Raw genomic sequence first — 18,939 nt, 5'->3', positions numbered from 1 at the left:
AATGCATCATTCAGGATATGAAGTCACTCAGAGCCTATGTATAGGCAAGACTCACCAACCACAAAGAATTCCTACAACTCCTTTGTAAAATTATTAGCATAGTAATTTTTGCTGCTAAGTATTCTTCACATGATGCAGCATGATATTACTATAAATGAGGAAATGTGCCAGGAACCAGTAAAAGACCTCTTCTTGATTTTGATTGACCTGACTTTAAAAACAGATGCAACTTTGTTCAGCATTACTTAAAAATATTTCTTAATAGTAACTGAAGACAAGCACTTACCTCCTAGAGATACTTCTATTTGGCTTGGTTCAGCTGGCTCTTAAATGAAAAAAAATACAGTCAAATGAATATGAATATAGTTTCAACAAGATGAATCAGATTAGGGAAATCAAGTTTTCCTTCAAAAAAGCACCTCATATTTTCCTAAACAATCAGACTCATATCTCTTTGACTGAGATAAATTTGTGTAGCTTTTCTATAGTCTGCAACAAAATATAAAATATCCCCAAACATTTATTACATTTAACTATGCAACACTTTCTCTTCTAAGAAAGGTTTACTGTGGCAGACATATCACCAAGACCCAGAACAGTTAATGTGCATTTGCACAGAATACACCAAATTTGGAGCAGCTTAAAGAAAGAACACCCACCTCTCCCAAGCACTGTCTGTGATGGCAAGTCTGCGTACTCTGGGGCACAGTGGGAAGGTGCATAACAGAGGACAAGTATGCTTTAATTCCATGCTGAGTTTTCTACTATCTCTGCATGGATTGTAGATGAACATGTTCTGGGGAAACCATTTGACCTTTTTAACACTGCAGATGTTAAGGACCAACAGACTACAAATCATCAGCAGCTGTCTCCTCCCTCCCACACCTCCACATGGAAACAGAGGAACCAGCAGCTTCCTTTATAATAATTTGCACCATACAAGTGTCCCTTACTCTTAAAATGTTTATCAGATGTTTTCTCTTGGTTTCCCAGCTTCTTTGTGTAATGATTTATTCAGTCAATTGCAGAAGTTTTCCCCACACTACACCAACTTAGCACACACATTTTTAAAAGGTATATGAACATTTAAAAGCTGTATTGGATCAAAGTGAAGTTGCCCAACCGAATTTCCTTTAGTTAATTCACAGCCCAAAGCTAAATTCTCTGTTCAGACTACAGAAACTCTACCCAGACCCCTCTGCCAGCTCTGCAGGCAAACTTCACTTGGCTGTACATGCAGGCATGCACACATTTGAGTTAAGCAGACATTAATAAATGGATGCTGAATTGCCTTTACACATTGGCCCCACTAATCCTTCTTTCCAGCTCACTCATCATCTGTAAAAATCAAATCAAGGAACACACCAATGACACAGCTTGAAGAAAGGAGAGGCACTTTCCACTAATGTTTAACAGCTAATAAAGTTATTTAAAGCTTAACAGTCATTAAAGTAAACAGCTATTTATTTCTCAAAATGAAATGGCTCATCATGAGCACCTTACACCTAGGACATGACTGTAATGATCTCTGCCAGTGAGATGCAGAACCCCATTTCCCACCCTCCTGCAAGGACACATGTCACACTCTGCATCACCTGGTAGTACTGCTGTGGTAGTGGCTGCTGCTGGTGCTGCTGGTGACTCTGCTTCTGCTTCAGCTTCTTCTAGCAGCTCTAAGATTAAACATGACCATTGTTTTACTTCACAATGAAAATGGTTCACATGCAACACAAGAAAAACCTTTGAATCTGCAAATCCTTAAACTTGTCACATGAACAGGTCACTAACACTGTGACTGAGATGCAGTTCAATTCTTTCTGTTAGAGAAAAAACATTTCCTGTCTTGCCTGCAAGCACCAAAACTTTCCTCTTAAGTTTCCACATGTTTTTTAGATGAAGAATAAATAATAAATTAGAAATAATACTTATATGCAGTTGGCTCAGAATCTTTCAATCATTCACCTTGGTATCCATCAGTGTAAGATCATCTTGATCATAATTAGTGACCCTGTCACTCATTCACCTTGGTATCCATCCATATATATAATATATATAGTATATATATAGTGTGTGTATATGTGTATATATTTATAGTATGTATATATTATATAGTATATATAAATAATTATAATCATTTTGGTCATAATTAGTGGACACAGACAATGCCCAAACCTCATGGCCAACCTGCTCCCCCAGTCCCAACACACATTGAACAACTTATGCTGAACTGACCACAGCTCAATGGATTCTTTCATTTCTAACTGAATTCCCTGGAAATACTATTCCACATTTACCTGCCTGGAAGGCTCTCCCTTGCAGAGACCTCTCTGCCATCTCAGAAGTGCACCTAGGTCTGTGAGCAGGTCAGTGGGAGTCACTGGCTGCAATATCCTACAATATCCTCCTGAGGACATCTCCTACTTGCAGTGCACGTGAGCTGGAATCTTCTGGTGGCTGAATGTATCTGAACAAACACTGGGTGCTAAGGCTCCAGCTGGGTAAGGCCAGTTTGTGACAGGTTATTTGGCCTCTGAATTTCTAATCTACACTGGCTCATAAAGAACACAACACAAGGTACACTAGTGACACTCTTTGTGGTTTGTTTTTTTGCCTAAATTGCATCTAACAACCAGGTCACAATTGTTTTAGCAACCAAAATACTATACCTTTCCTTCCCACTACCCCAAACAATTTCATTGTGAGGGCCAAATTGGCCATGGCACTTCAGCTAACCACAGTCTGCCTCTCTAAAATGTTATAGTTTCAGCAGAATTTTTTACTGGAACAAGGTTGTGCAGCTATTGGAAAGCTCTTACTAACAGCTGCTGTGATGGATTTAAACCAACAACATAGCAACTCATGTAAGTGTGCTGCTCAGTCAGGATCCTAAATTTCTTTGGGCTTCTGCAGCTGAAAAATACAAAATCAGAGTCTTGCATTTTCCTATCAAGGCAATGCTAATCTTATGCTGTTTAAATGTAAATTTATCCCCCTGCCCTCAAGTTAACTGCACATCCATGTTTAGTCAGGAAATCTTAATGAGAAATACACAGGCAAAATTATACAGAGACCTCAGCAACTTGGGGCCTCTGCCACTAAGACACAATGTAGAAAATGAAACTTGGTAGGTTAAAAAAAATGCATTTGTCATCAGTGTCTCATAAATACTTACGATTGTTAATCACAAGTCCTGGAAACGGCCTGGAAAAAAATATAAAAATTACTGATTCTGAAAGGCACTGCATGGTGTTTTCTCCCAATGTAACCTCCCCATACCTTCTATAACAGAGGTCATGCTAAAACATGAAAAGAAAGGCAAGTAAAACAGAAGGACTAGTAGGTCTTGGGGACTTTGGTTCTTCAAAACTAGCATTTTGAAAAGTAACATGTATGGAAGGGCTAAACCCTTCCCTTGGTCACTGCTACTTAGCAAGGAATCACCTCTTCAGGGTTCAATTCAAAAACACATCAAAGTCCTTTTGGTTTAGAATATGTCATGATTACGGGTTGAGAATTCAGATTCCTTAGTAAAATCTAAGAAATTTCTCTCTCTAAAGAGAAATGTAAGCTTTTAAACTCCTGTGAAGTCATCTGTGATTTGAGAAGTTACAGAAACTGATCAGTTTTTATTTTCAACTCCTCCTTAGAATGATTCCAAAGTTTGATCTGCTCTGCTTCAATGCATAGTAATTAACTTTGGGTATGTGTGTGTGTATATCTATGGAGATATCCAGATACAAATGAAATTCCCTTATACTATAATTGGACAATATTGTATTTTCAAACATTGAATAGAAACCAATGAGCTCTGGACTTGTTTCAAAACTTGATTATGACTGGCAGAGCAAGGCCCAGGAAACTATAGGACTTTTTAGCATATTGTGATTAGATTTGAACTGAAAAGACAGCTTGCTGTAATATGCAGTATTGGTAACATGCCTTTTGTCATACCAAATTGGACATGTCCTCTTTTGTTCATGCTAGGAACATCTGGGCTTCATTTGACCTGATATATTGTTATCCAAAAAAAGCCAGCACTTATTTAGAGATGCACTACAACTTCTATTCTCTCACATTTATTCCAGCTATGGGATTGTACTCACAATCTAATTAATGGCAACTACATACCTAACCACAGTGAACTTGATAAACTCTGCTGAATCCAAAATCTTCCTCATTGAGCTGGGTTCCAGATAACTGGGTGCTTTAAATGCCACACCTGGAGGCATTCCATCCACCAACACACAGCCAGGGTTGTTAGTGATTTTTCTGTATGGAACTTTCACAGGAAAATTCATACCAGTGGCTTCACCTAAGTGAGAGAGGTCATGTTTATTTTCAAACCCACAGTATTTCTGATTACACTGAAGAAAAAGTGTAAGGAAATCCTCAAAGGATTAAGAAACAAAATACAAACCATGCTTTCTATCAGATCTGAAACTATCAGAAATTCACTTGACAATGAAGCAATTACAGTTTTAGAAATAAGGTTCTGGATTACACTCATGAACATGACTATGAGAGCATCAGTCACAGCTCCAGCTCTGACAGTTCAGCATATGAAGAACACAGACTGCTCTTACAGAGCAGGATATTAAAGGAGATAGCTACACAAAGGAAAACAAAGCATTTCCTGCAATGCTATGAAAAGCAATTCAATGCAGCACAAGTGAAGGAATTTCAGATAAGGAAACCCAGGTCATTGCTACTGTACAAAGCAAAATAAAAAAAAACCAAACAAAACTATACACAGAAAAAGGGTTAAATTGCAATTTTAAAATTACTCTAATCCCAAGTATTAAGAGGTCAGGATTATGAAGCCCTGAGAAGAACCATGGACTGCCAGCAAAATAAATACTTCATCCATGTTGACACAGAAAAAACGAAAAGGAAAGGGGAACCATGAAGCAATCCAGACTCTTAGGACTTCATTTAAAACACCAAACTATCTACATCACTTACAAAATATCATTTTTGGAGTCAAAGCACAACATTCATATACAATTCTCAAATTCTCAAATCTCTTCATTTTAATGACCATATATATAATTCACTGTGAATGAATATTCATTCACTAACTGCAGCATGAGCAACATTAATTGCACTCACACCTATATAAAAATGGGGAGTAAGAAGCAATTACCAAATTTCTGGCTAAAAAGATAATTTACTTGCTCTCTCAATTGCCTGGCATTTTCTGCTTTTGGTGGTCGCTCATTTTCATCATCTGGAAGAAATTGTGAGAACAGCATGAGAATTAAGCACAAATTTCCCCCCCTGAAGCTTGTTTATCCTTGCATGTTTACTCAAAGCAGGTATACCCAAGAGCTTCTAAACAGGGACTGTCTTTGTTCCTCATTTTAGCAGTAACACTGAATTGTAGAAATACACACAAATAGATGGTTGCTAAGAAATTACAGAATCCTAGAATGGTTTGGTTTGGAAGAGACCTTAAAGATCATCCAAAACCCCTGCCATGGGCAGGGACACCTTCCACTAGACCAGGTTGCTCAAAGCCCCACACAACCTGGCCCTGAACGCTTCCAGGGATGAATCCAGAAATGTCTAGAGATGATTTTGTAAAGTAATTTAAACCAACAAACTGTGTTTTACTTTCTTATGGAACACAGAACGGTTTATGTAAAGGTAAAAGCAAAGTGATCATACAGTAGATGGCCATAGCATGCAACAAGAAAAGCAGTAATTGGTGTTAAGACAAAACAGTTCAGCCTGCAAGGTCATTCAATTCAGTTCAAGTACTGGCATCTGGAAGTTACCAAGAACTGCAAGTCAATATTTAATTTCTAGCATCATAAAAACGTGGATACTTCTTAACAGGTGTTTGGACTAAGAATATTCTAGAGATGTCACTGATGAGATATTAATGAGTGTTAGATAACATTTAACATCTCAGCAAAAACAAAAGGTAACTCATGTTCTTTCTTGATTGTACTTGTATTTCAGCAAACTATAGGAAAATATCAAACTTGAATGTAGGAAAATATCAAACTAAGCAGATATCATGAAGTATATAAGCACAAGCATTATGATGTGAACCCAGCCAGTATACACACCTTTTATGGTTACTTTAACAATGTTTAGGTCTTCAACACCTTCAGCTGTTTTCACTGTGTTTTTTGTGGTCCTTGCTGTATTGGCATTACTGGAGGAATTATTTTTTCCTAAGAGGATTAATTTAGAAAACATTTATAGAGAGCTCAAAATCTTCAGTCTCATCTATAAAGAAAATATTGCAAAACAACAAATATTGGCAAAGTTTTCAAAGAGGACCTAGTTTCAGTTTCAAAATGGGAACATTTATTCCATGACCTACCTACCTGACACAATTTTCTACTGGCTATTTGCACTCCTGTCTCTGGTGCCTGTGTTATTTAGATGATCTACATACTAGGAGCAAATACTTTATCTCTAGACCTGAGTAACTCCTGTGAATCCTACATTCCTGGCTACATTTTGATGGAATGTAGTAAAGAATACATTAGAGGCACAATTATTTGTGAATAACTTAAAAAATTAATACTGTCTTGTTAGAGCTATATTTAGACTGTAACTGGTTATGTGCTTATCCCATCTTAAAAACAAACAAAGAAGCAAACAAACAAAGCAACTGCAATGTAGAATAAATCTTTCAGGAATTTATTAACACCATGCTGCTCTCATAATTAATATTTAACCCTTGAAATAAACTTTTATCTGGAAAGTTAAGCAGTTGCAAAACTCACCTTGGGAGCTTTTACCAGAACGTTCTTTGATAGCTGCCTCAAGCATCTCAGGCCTGCAAACAGATTGAACATTTTACATACAATAATAAAATTATACCATCAACGTTAAAGAAAATCCCATTTTCTAAAATGGTAACTAAGTGATATCCTCTCAGCCAAACAGACAGTCAAGAATGCAGTGACTGAGAGGCTCCATAACTTCCCAGAATCACAGAATCTAAGGCTGGTTTGGGGTGGAAGGAACCTAAAACCTTGCCCCTGCCATGAGCAGGGACACGTTCTACTAGACCAGGCTGCTCAAAACCCCATCCAACCTGACCTTGAACACTTCCAGGAATGGGACAGCCACAGCTTCTCTGGGCAACACCCTCCCAGTGAAAATTCCTTCCAAACATCTAATTTTACCCTGCTCTCTGTCAGTTTAAAGCCATTCTCCCTTGTTCTATCACCATCTGTCCTTGTAACTTCTCTTGCCACTGTTTCTGCACTGGCACAGGAATATCTAAACTTGTTCTAGGAAAAAGAAAGAAAATTCTTACAGCTCTCATTAAAATAATCTCCACTCCTCAGCTCCCAATACACAACCAGCAAAGTTTATGAGTAGTCCATAAGTGCTCCTTGCAGTAGGAACTAAACCAGTGATGTGGTAATTGTGATGGATTAAGAAATATGGACTTGCTCTTTCTCTCACAACAAAGTCTAAGAGTCTGTCAGAACAAAGAGATTATTGTATCTTGTTCCACTTGCACAAGAGCTTTCTGATCATTTCCTCAATAAAAATATTCCAGTGTGTATTTTATAGAGTAATTTAGCAACTTGGCAACACAATTTCATTTTCTGGTCTACATTTCAATTCTCATAGAACAGATTATTAAAGACATATGGGTGCCTTACTTTTTAATAATAAATTTTATTTTGGATCTATTTCTCAGGATCTTCTCTAGTCTGGGAATCCCAAAGGTTGTAGGCTGGCGGAAGGGCACCCCCTCAGGCAATCCTTCCACGTGGAAATCCTCAGGGTAGGTATCAAACAGGGCATATGGAACCTTCACTGGCCCACTGCGACCCAGAGCCTCCCCTGAAATGCAACAGAGCAAATAAGGTATAGTTAGGCAACTGATGTGTACAGAAATAGAATATATAGAAACACCTCTGCTATAAATGGAATAGAGTACTTGGCACATCCATACTCAATTCGGTAGCACCAGCAGGCTTTGCCTTTTTTGGTGGCAGCTATGAGTATGCAGGGAGAAAATGAACAGTTTCAAACTTAAGTCATTCTGTTGCAGTAAATCTCACCATAATTTGCTGAAAATTTGTAATTTGCATCCAGCTCATGCCACTGGCCTGGTCTGCATGCATGACTATCCAATCTGTATGGCACTTTTGTCTTGGGTTGCAATTGCAAGATGTGGCTGGGGCTGTGTATTCTATCCCCATCTGTCAGAGCTGGGGCAGTTCTCTGCTGTTCATGGGGCAGTTTTTTCTTTATCTCTGCCACAGCCAATCCTCCCTCCAGGAGATCTCTGCTGTCCATGGCCACTGAGTGTCCCTGCAGGGCTGATCCAATTCCAGCATCCCATGGGGAGATGCTGCGCCCAGGGCAGGAGCCAAGCATTCCTACCTGGATCCAATCTGAGCCTGGAGCAGCACAGCAGCCTTTGCCCACTGCATTGCCAGAGGAGCAGCTTTCTGCTGCCCTGCATTGCCAGAGGGAGCCCAGGCCCATCTGCAGCAGCCCTGGAGCTGCAGAGGAAAACTCCCCCCTTGTGCAGGATCCCTGCTCCAGCAGCAGCACAGCTGGCACTGCAGGAGGGCTGAGCCCCCATGGGATGGGGCTGTGCCACCCCCTGACACACAGGGGGGCAGGGACTGCTTCTGACTCTGGCAGTGTTGTTTTGTATTACTGTATTTTTATTTTGAGTTTTCCTAATAAAGAACTGTTATTCCTAATCCCATATCTTTGCCTGAGAGCCCCATATATCAAAATTATAATAAGTCAGAGAGAGGGGTTTTACATTTTCCTTTCAAGAGAGGCTTCTGCCTTAGCAGACACCTGGCTTTTCAAACCAAGGCACACTTTGTTGAAGGCAATGCATTCTGCCTCTTTCTCTTCTAGAGAACAGCACCAAGCACAGGTGAGATTTGTGCTCTTGTTCAAAAATCCACACTCAGAAGAGTAAGGAGAAGCCATTACATCCAAAAGTCACTAGTTTCCAAACAGCCTGCACTAGAAGAAGTGTTGGAATATAATGGAGCAACTTCTCCAGATACCACCCATAGCCTGTTTTGAGTCATGCAGAATCATACCAAGTCCCATTTATAAGCAGAGTGATGAAAGCTCAAAAGGATGTGCCAGGGTGTGAAATCACTCTGTGGCTCATTTAAAAATTGTAATCCAACTACAACTTCTCCATTTTCAAACCCAAGTAAAATAACAAGTGGAAATGTGACACTGGATTGCAAGCACATGAGAATGAACTCAGATGGGAAACTGTAAGGTACACAAGGACTGCAGGACCTCTGGAATAAACATATGAACACCTCTCATACATTTATCTAACTGCATGTTCATAAGAAAGGCATCTCAGTAATAAAGAATCAATAAACATACCACATTTTTCATTGAACATCTTTTCTACTTTCTCCTTCAAGTCATTGATTTTGGCATTCCACAGCTCTGCCAGGAAGAAATTGGAAGAATTAGAACAACACTCACACAATGAATGAGTCTTTGAATAACATTCTAACAAATCTTTAATAAATTATTATGCTTGATAATCAATTTACTATGGCAGTAAAAATGTGCAAAATGGCTTTCATTCTGCAAAACTATATCCACATCCATCCTTATTTTCCTGAAGCTTTGAAAGATACTGTAACTAAATAAAGCAAAGGTGATTAAAAGTGAAATTAATCCAAGAGTGATCCAAATTTACTATCAGATAGCAGGAAATTTACTCATCTGAACCAGCACCCAAAATAGTGGCACAAAGTTCCTCATGTGTTTAATGACACACATGCCTTTCTCCTGAGAACTTTAATTTCTAGCACAGTTTCTACTTCAGTGATGAGATTAAACGTCCATTTAATTTAAGCATTTTGTTTCTGACAGCCATCAGAGCAATTTCTACAACAGTTTACTTGTGGCTGCACTAAGTGGGCCGTGGCTGGTCTACAAAACTAAAACCTCAGTCCAAAGTTTAAAAAAGTTGCAGATTAAAAAAAAACCAACTAGGTCTAACAAGCAATAGAAGTCCAAGAAAACTGTACACAACTCTGAATATGAACACAACCCGTGCTAAATCAGTATCTCATTCATTCTCAATTGGCTCGGTAGGAGTAAATAATTCCTGTCTTTTAGGTTTTTTGACCATACAGCTATAAAGAAAGCATAGGGGACAAAAAAGATAAAGCAAATAACAGCAAATTCCTACACAAATGTAAGCAAATAAACTCAGAATATAAGTATGCTGAAAAAAAGGTTTACTGAGACCTAGAACTCCTTACAGTTACTTTCAATGCACTCACCTCACTTGACAATGAAGAATTTTTTGGATTGCAAATTGACCCTGCTTTCAATGCTGAGATTTCTGTTCCAGAGCACTGCACTAACAGGCCTGGACCCCCATGGCCAAAAATTCATGGGCTACATTGATGAACCAACACCAACTGCCTGGCTTTCAGTCCTGCCCAGCTTTTCCTTTACTGATTTCCCAGAACTGGAGAGGTCACTCATGGCAGTCAGGCACAATCAGCTCTGACAGGTCTGGTTTTCTAATGTTAGTTCAAATCCTTCCTGGTCCCTACATCCCACCTAGTATCTCTGCACAGGGATGTCAATATTTCACATTTGTGGAGGGCTTATGAAACTTATGCACATTTCAGCTGGGTTTATGCACTTGGTGGTACTTTGCACCAGAAAGGTCCTTCAAGGGTCTGCAGCATTGTGCAGTAACAGAGCAGCAAAAATCTAAAACTGACTCTGCACCTGAATCAATATCTAATGGATCTGGGCTGCATTTGTGCAGCATGCTCCACATATCATCCAGGATTTCTCTACTGCAGATTACTACACATAATGAAGAACTGAATGTACACAAAAGGGAGGACTTCAGTCATTCACTAACTGTACATCAGAATATGAACTCAAAGTATCTGATATGCAATCCAGGTGTTAACATCAACATTAAAGGAATGCATGTGTGCCAATTCCCCCAACACTCACCAAAAGAAAAGTCTTTTCCTTGTTGCTTTGCATTGGAGCCATTGGTATCAGAATTAGTTTCTGCATTTGTGGTTTGGTCTTTTTTAGGACCTATGAAGAGACATTACATATATAAGGCAGAGAGCAGAAACAAGAAAGAACAATGCATCAAACTTGATTACTAGAGAAATCTTCAATTCTGAATCAAGAGTAGAATTAAAAAAAAAAACTTTAGGAAGTTCTAGAGTTGTATTTAAGCATTTAATGCTACTGACCACATCTGTGATCTCTCTGCTCAGGACTACATCAGTTCCCACATCTCTGCTGGGAATAATGGGCCAAGCAAGCTGTCAAACTGCAACATTTTACCTAAGCATCATCCACACAGTATCCAGTTTGTTTCAGAAATAAGTTATAAAGTTATATATAAATTATATAAAGTTATAAAGTTATTTTATACTGAAATGTATCTGGAGCCCTCAAGAGTTTGCTACATGAGGTGTATGTTACTTATGGGCTATGAAAGCTTAGAAGAACAGAAAATATAGAAGAATATAATAAAAGAACATCAGAAGAATATTTATTTCTTCCATACTCTCTTCAATAGTAACTTCAATCTCTGGAACACTTGAATTTTCTGAAGAACTTCGTGACTTTTTGGAAGTCCTTGGACTAATTCCTGGAAGCCAAAAGAACACAAGGTGTAAAGCACAAATTTTGCACACCTAATAAAGAACAGCTGTATTCTAAGGATTCTAACAGACTGAACTAAGTAGAGTCTGCACAGTAAAACCTGAACAATACAGTGATGCTCACAATCTTAAAAAGTAGGAGTGTCTCTTGAAAAAGACACATCTAGATTTTCCATTAATTCAGAACAAAAGATTTGTTTTTTCTAAGTGTGAAGGAGAGTTTTGGTACTTTTTATTATCTAAAACCCCAAAAAATTACTAACATCTGAATTTCCTACAGACAAAAGATTCTTTAATGCTTTTCTTATAAAACACCATTATTATTTACAGCAGTTCACAGCTCTCAGTTTAAAATGGTTGAAGCCATTAAAAGTGAAATAGAAGTTGTCAAAATTGAGTAAATTCCATTTTCTGTACTAGAATAGTCAAGTAGAAAAGCAGATACATTTATGGTTTGAATGTCTTTCTCAAATAATAGCAGATTTAGAGGCTACTATGCTGGTTCATCTTAAATAATGCCTTTTATTTACAACACCTGTATTTTTCAAGCACAAAGATCTCTCAGTCTGCTAGGGAAGCAGGAAGGAAGTATTTACAAATGGATGGCAGTAAATAATATTTAATTGTTTACCTTTTTTCTTTAATTTACTAGCCAGTCTTAGAGGCAAATGGGAAATGATAAGGTCAGGCCTAGAAGTTGAACAGAACAAATCCAATCAATTGCAAGACAAGTCATAGAGCAAAAAGTTACCAATTTCTTGGAATTCAGTTGAGTTCCAATTCACATAACATCAGTTCTCTACAAGGAAATTCTGTTAGAAGCATGGATGACTCTCCATCTACTATAACCACAAAAAAAAAAAAAGAAAACATAAAACTGTATTTTCTATTCTGCAATTTTCTTCTGGGTTTACTTCAAGCAAAGAAAAATACAGAAAAAGAAAAAAAAAAAGAAGGAACAAAGCTTCCAGGTACAACACATTTTCCCCCCTCCATTCTTGATGCATGAAACACACAATTTATACCTCTACAGAAATTTAATGAGGAATTTATGTCCTTGTGTGAGATAAAACAAATGTGCAAAATATTCTCTGTTTCATGGAAGCAGAGCTTGGGTAGCATTTAAAGCCTAGAGCTGCTGGGAATGAAGTCAAGTAACTTCAAAATCAGAGGATATAATATAAAAATAACTGGATCAGAAACTTACTTCTTAATAACAAATTTGATTTTGTTACTGGCACGGATGATTCTTTCGAGGCGCGGAATTCCAAACCACGTGGGGCTCCGGAAGGGGACTCCTTCTGGCAAGCCTTCCACCAGCAAGCAGTCAGGGTTTGATTCAAACACAGAATAGGGAACTTTCACTGACTCTGAAACCCCCAGAGCTTCAGCTGAAAATAAAGATTGAATCATATATTACAAACTTAAATGGGTGGAATTTTATCTCAAGTGATTTTAAGAATCTTGTCTTACAGAAGCTCTGTTACTCAAAGCTAACAAGCCCCCTGAAAAAAAATTAGAAATATTTGAATATATTTGAAGAGATTCCCTATTATTTTCTATGGAGTAATTGGAAATGGAAACTTGACCCACCCTGTTACAGATAATATCTAATATAGGCCTATGGTATCTAATGTTTTATTTTGAGAAGTTCTTTTAATCCAAAAGCTTTTGTGCAATCATCTCGTCACACAACTGGAAAATAACAGCTAGGATGCTGTTATAAAAACAATAATGTCAGTTACAGGAAAGAGTAAGTAAAACATAGGTAAGAGGAGTCAAGATTTCCATATCTGCCCTAGTATACTTCTGATGCTTAAGTAAATACTGTAACATTTAAACAGAGGAGTTTTAAAATGCAGCAGCACTGCAGAACAGTTCATTTAGCATTACACTTACCAAACTTCACACTAAATATATCTTCTACTTGCTTTCTTAGCTTTGTGATCTTGGAATTCCAATCTTCTCTCCCTGAAAACCAGAAACAGGTGTCAGAGAATCACCCAGCTCTAGATACAGAGGTACATTTGAACATACTTCTTTCAACATAAGAACATGACAACTAACAACACAATTACATCTGATTAGACAGGGACACACAATGAGTAATGATTATCTATAGCAGTTAAATGATACACATAATTTCCTCTACATAATGAAAAATTGATTTAAATGTACTTATGAATTTCAAACACTGACCCTAGCAGAACAACTTGTTCTTCAGAGCCTTCAGATGCAGGAAGAAATTATTTTAGTAGTTCTCCCTGTTAAAGGCACATCATGCTTTCAAGAAGTCCCTACAATTCCTTACCAAGGAAAGAGCTCAGGATCACCTGTGAAATCCCAAAGGACTCCAGACCTTTGATTCAGGCCAGGACAGTAACTCCAGTTCTCTGGGGCTCTGAAGGTGACCCAGGCTGGTTATTCAAAGGCAGCTGGGACTGCATCAGGATTTCACAACCCATCCACATTCACAGTGATCAGTTCATTCCTTCCAACCCTCATGAAGAATATGCCAGCACACTCATCACACGTGGGTTCCTTCTTGAAAAATGCTGCATTGATCTAGATGCCTTTCCCCATCAAACCCTTCTTTTCCCACTTGGTGACAGCACCTGTCTTACCTTGAGAGTTTGACCTGTGCTGAGTACCTTCATTTGGAACGTGAGTTAGCAGCTCTGGCCTGCAACCAGGACATAAAAAATCTGCTTATTCTTGTCATAAATTAAATACCACTACCTATTATGACATTAATTGAAGAATTTTAATTTTTCCATTATGTTTTTCACATTTATCAACAAGTTAACAGATATGCAAAACATATTCTGAAATATTTGTCTGGATTGCAAATGCCCACTTTACCATGCAGAATATTCAATTTGCCTATTTGGTAATTACAGATCAAATGCTTCATGACTTAATGAAACCAAGTGCTTGATTACACATAGGGTGTTTGTTTGGACTCTTTCTTAAAAATCCCTCCATGTTTAGACTTACCTTTTGATCACAAATTTTATTTTGTGGCCCACTTGAATGATTTGTTCAAGGCAAGGTATTCCATACCAGGAGGGACTCCTAAAGGGGATGTTCTCTGGCAGCCCTTCAACATAGAGGTCAGTTGGATAAGCTTCAAATTTCTTGTATGGAACAGCTCTGGGGTCATTGCTCCCCAAAGCCTTGGCTGTTGGAACAAAACACATCCAGTCACGGGACAGATTGGCCAATCAATCTTTATTAAAAGCTAGCTGATACCAATTCCTCAGGCTGTTGCAACTGTGCTCTTAAAATGTGGAACAATGCAGGACATCTAAATCCAACAAAACCAAGTCTCTGCACGTAAAAAATGTAAAAAATTTGCCATATTGTATGATGTTGCTGTTGAGCAGTCACAATACCAGACTGGACTGCTTACTGGGGCATAATACATTTGTTTTATCCAAAGTTGTTAATCTGTTCTAGAGTATCATGAAAAATTTTATTCTAGGTCTTACGAAGTTGACTTTTTTTTTCATATTGGACAGAACATAAAAATTCACTCAAAAATGTTTTAATACTAATTATGATGATATTGCAGTGGATAGAAGTAAACAACTGTTTCACCATCAAATGAAAAAATCCAAACAGGAAGGAATCAAGAGCAATCAGAAGAGCTGTATATGTTTATATGTATTTTAAGACTTAAAATTCTTTTTAAACTATTTTAAATTTACCTTCTATAAGCAGTAAACTAAAACATTCCTTTTCACTGAACTTCCAGAATTTTAAATACTTGAAAAAAAAAATCTGAACAAAGGTCTCATTCATGCAGATGTTCAAAGGAGGGAACCAAAGCAACCTTCAAGAAATACAAAGCCATTCAGAAAAGAAGATAGTAATACTGTACTTACCATACTTTTTACAGAAAAGTTGATCTACCATCCTTCTCAGTTTGGTGACTCTGGAATGCCAGTCCTCTTTTGCTCTATTTGAGACTGACACAGAACAAAACCAAAATTCCTTATTTACACTGGTTATATTTTCAGTTGTTCAGTTTATATAATGCATAATCATCCTGCATTTTCAGGCAACACATAAATGCTGTATGTAAGAAGTATGGATTCAACGTGGAAATAGAAAAAATGACCATAAAATAATGACAGAATATTAAAACTGACAAAACTCCACTGAACCAGTGACATCACTCTTGCTACAAAATACACACAATGTTTTGGCCTGAAGAACTGCAATACTTTCATCATCACCTCCAAACTGCAGATTCCACTTGGAGATGGAAATAGTTTTACAATGGTTTCATTTCCTGAACAATTTGTTGATATTCAGTGCAGATTTAGGCATGAGTATGGGATGAAAACTTGCCTTTAAGGGATCAAAGCACATATAATATAAATCACTTTTTGCTTCTGAATGTGTCTTTGTGACCAACAAGTGAAGCTTCCCCGTCTCAAAGAACACATTGGCCTGCTTACACACCATGGGTTCAGTCAGAATGCAAAAGCAATGACTTGTGCTCCATACTTGCACCAGACTGGGCTATCAGCATAAGCACCAGCTGACATTTCCTGAGATCCAACTGGTCTGTCTGCAGCCACTATCAGTCTTCCCAGAGTTTCAGGACTGAGGCCATTCCACAAAACCTTCCTGACCAGCCTGCTTCCCACAGGAATGCAGGTGAAAATCATCTTTTCCTCTGCCAGTCAAAATACAGATCCATCCTCATCCCCCCCTTTCCTGCTGGGGACAGAAGCTGTGAGGGTCTATGGACAGAGCAGGACTTGGACATGGAGCCACAAGGAGCTGAGAGAGCAGGGGCTGGTGCTCCACAGATCTGTCTCCTGAGATGCCAGTGGACACAGGGAGCAGCAGAGGAGATAATAAATTACTGGGAAAGAAGGAGTCCAAACAGGAAGAAAACTGCAGGAAAGGAGGCTCAGAGAGCTCCTGACTCCTGTGTTCTCTGAGATGCCATTAACAGCTCCCAGGGATGCTCACATCTCTTATTAGAGAGGATGCAGAGATCACACATGTCTCTATCAAGTGATAGCTGGTCCTGACAAGCCATATAAGAACTGTTCAGAACCCTGTGCCATAGAAATTGGTTACCACCAGTTTTCTCAGCTACAGGGGATTTATGAGTTGAGCAATGTATTTGCTTTGCCTCAGTAATCAGTACAATTGTATTAAAAATAACTAAAACAACACAAAAAAGGCTAATTTAAAAAGCCACATAACAGTCCAGTTAAGGCTAAGGCTCAGTTACTAGCCTACCTGCTATTTTTGTAGTCAAATTTTGTACTTGAAGGTACAGTAGGTTATTCAGACTCAATAGAGTAAGTTAACTTCAGGAAAAGTTTAATTCCTGTATACACATTAAACAGACATCCTTATGGTATAGCTGCTTAATTTAGAACCTTAATATCCACTGTAATACTGTCTTTGATAGAAGACTATGAGTATATAGGACAAATAGGAATATCACATGTGCTTGTACAACTCACACATTTGAAAACCTACCTGTTGAAGCTGTAGTGACTTCTGGAGGATCTGTTGAATTCAGAAGTTCAGGCCTGAAAGATTGAAGGTACATGTTTCAACAGTGACAGGCACTTTGAGAAACTAGTCACCAGCCACAGCCCCAAGTTGCTACTTACTGAAGGATCAAACCCAAAATCCTCCCAGAGGACATCATGATCCCAACTAATGCTGAAGCATCCTAATAGCTGACTGGAACCCTACTGACAAAGCATTTTCCATGCCCCATACCCATATCTGATGACTATGGGCATCTGCCCATTTCATGGTGACATACAGGTTCCATTAAACTTACCTCTGAGCTGTGAGATACACTTAATCAGAAACAAAGATAGAAATTAAAAATTTAATCTCTAAAAGAGTAAACTTCGAAGCAGACAATTCTGTTTCCAAAATATATCTAATTTTATCCACAGCTGAACAAACAAAAAATTAAACATTTTGATGTTTCTCACAGAGCCAAATTAGATTTTTAGCTGCTCTGGTTACACATTTCAAAATCAATGAACACCAAAAATTAATTTTTGTTAACAACTAAGACATATTTGACAAAAGTGGGTGCCAGCATAAATAATTAGATCTATGTATGATATCTGATTTTAAATGAGATACGAGGTAGATCTACACTTCTTCCTTTTCTAGTAACCTGTAAGCATTAGGATGATAGAAACTGATGATGTTCCTCTCAAATGTAAGCAAATAGCACCCCTGATAAAGGCAGCATGCACAGAGGCAGGGGCTGCCACTACCCCAGTTCTGAGCCTGACCATTGCAATCAGCAGATTCCTGTCCATTTCAAAAACTCTTGCATTCGGCCCTACACCACTGAACACAGGAAAACATCAGCTGTTATTCACTGAAGCTTCCTTTAAACATCAGTCAATCTCCATCTGAGCTCTCCTTCATGTACACTACCTGATCTACCTCCAGACACACCAAGGACACCTAAACCACAGGAACCAGTAGCTATGTGTTGGCCTCAAGCTTGCCCTGGGAAATGCTTTATACAAATACAGCCATAGACACCTTGATACAACATTCCAGCAAATTCAGAAAAAAAGCATAAGCTGAAATTAGGCCAGGATCTTCAAATAGGATCGATCTCCAAATAGGATCAAATATTCCAAAGTCAATGGCTTTCAACATGCATTGCAGCTGCAGAGATCTGAACAGTACAAAGAGATCTGCCCCTGACAAGAAGCCCATAATATTGAAGAGATCTGACCAGAGATCTCTCCACTCTCACTCTAAGCAATCCACTGGCCTGATAAGCTGAATATATCAAAGTGGACATCAACTAAAAACCACTCCTCAGTACCGTACATTAATATGCCAGTAGAAACCAGTTAGGAATTCTGTGGAGAAAAATGAAGCAAAGTGGCAGAGGCAGAAAACAATGAGTAATGTAGAGCCAAAAATGAACAGCTCCTCACTTTTTGATGACGAAGCGGATCCGGTCCTTGGCCAGCAGGATCCTCTCCAGCCGGGGGATGCCGTAGGTGGCCGGGCGCCTGAAGGGAATCCCATCTGGCATCCCTTCCACAAACAAATCCTCTGGGTGGGACTGGAAAGCTCCATATGGGACAGGTGCTGGGCCCTCTACTTTTATAGCTTCAGCTTTAATGAAAAAAGAGTAAAAATATTAAGACTAGAATCCCATCTGGCAGCCCTTCCACAAACAAATCTTCTGGATGGGACTGGAAGGTTGTGCATGGGACAGGTGCTGGGCCCTCTACTTCTATAGCTTCAGCTTCAATGAAAAAGGAGA

At 38.5% G+C, this 18,939-nt stretch overlaps 1 protein-coding gene across 10 annotated transcripts in view; it reads right to left on the bottom strand.

Annotated features, from left to right (window-relative positions):
* GTF2I (general transcription factor IIi) overlaps window positions 1–18,939 on the bottom strand; it is a 71,892-nt gene that overhangs the window by 2,716 nt on the left and 50,237 nt on the right. For 8 of the 10 annotated variants that reach the window (XM_030962442.1, XM_030962448.1, XM_030962447.1 and 5 more), the window contains 19 exons: window positions 18,605–18,788; window positions 17,154–17,206; window positions 15,530–15,613; window positions 14,640–14,823; window positions 14,267–14,325; window positions 13,542–13,613; window positions 12,850–13,033; window positions 12,274–12,332; window positions 11,546–11,629; window positions 10,972–11,061; window positions 9,358–9,423; window positions 7,638–7,821; window positions 6,744–6,796; window positions 6,075–6,182; window positions 5,144–5,227; window positions 4,129–4,312; window positions 3,173–3,201; window positions 1,596–1,673; window positions 287–325 (listed from right to left, as the gene is read on the bottom strand). In XM_030962442.1, coding sequence (XP_030818302.1) covers window positions 287–325; window positions 1,596–1,673; window positions 3,173–3,201; window positions 4,129–4,312; window positions 5,144–5,227; window positions 6,075–6,182; window positions 6,744–6,796; window positions 7,638–7,821; window positions 9,358–9,423; window positions 10,972–11,061; window positions 11,546–11,629; window positions 12,274–12,332; window positions 12,850–13,033; window positions 13,542–13,613; window positions 14,267–14,325; window positions 14,640–14,823; window positions 15,530–15,613; window positions 17,154–17,206; window positions 18,605–18,788 — 1,878 coding nt within the window. Of the gene's footprint in view, window positions 1–286; window positions 326–1,595; window positions 1,674–3,172; window positions 3,202–4,128; window positions 4,313–5,143; window positions 5,228–6,074; window positions 6,238–6,743; window positions 6,797–7,637; window positions 7,822–9,357; window positions 9,424–10,971; window positions 11,062–11,545; window positions 11,630–12,273; window positions 12,333–12,849; window positions 13,034–13,541; window positions 13,614–14,266; window positions 14,326–14,639; window positions 14,824–15,529; window positions 15,614–17,153; window positions 17,207–18,604; window positions 18,789–18,939 lie in introns of those variants that run through there. The other 2 variants (XM_030962451.1, XM_030962452.1) reach the window with 2 other exon arrangements.

Source organism: Camarhynchus parvulus, chromosome 19 (assembly GCF_901933205.1).
Source record: "Camarhynchus parvulus chromosome 19, STF_HiC, whole genome shotgun sequence".
Taxonomy (NCBI): domain Eukaryota; kingdom Metazoa; phylum Chordata; class Aves; order Passeriformes; family Thraupidae; genus Camarhynchus; species Camarhynchus parvulus.
Note: the sequence above shows the minus strand (reverse complement) of the source record. Positions and strands in the feature narration are given on the sequence as shown.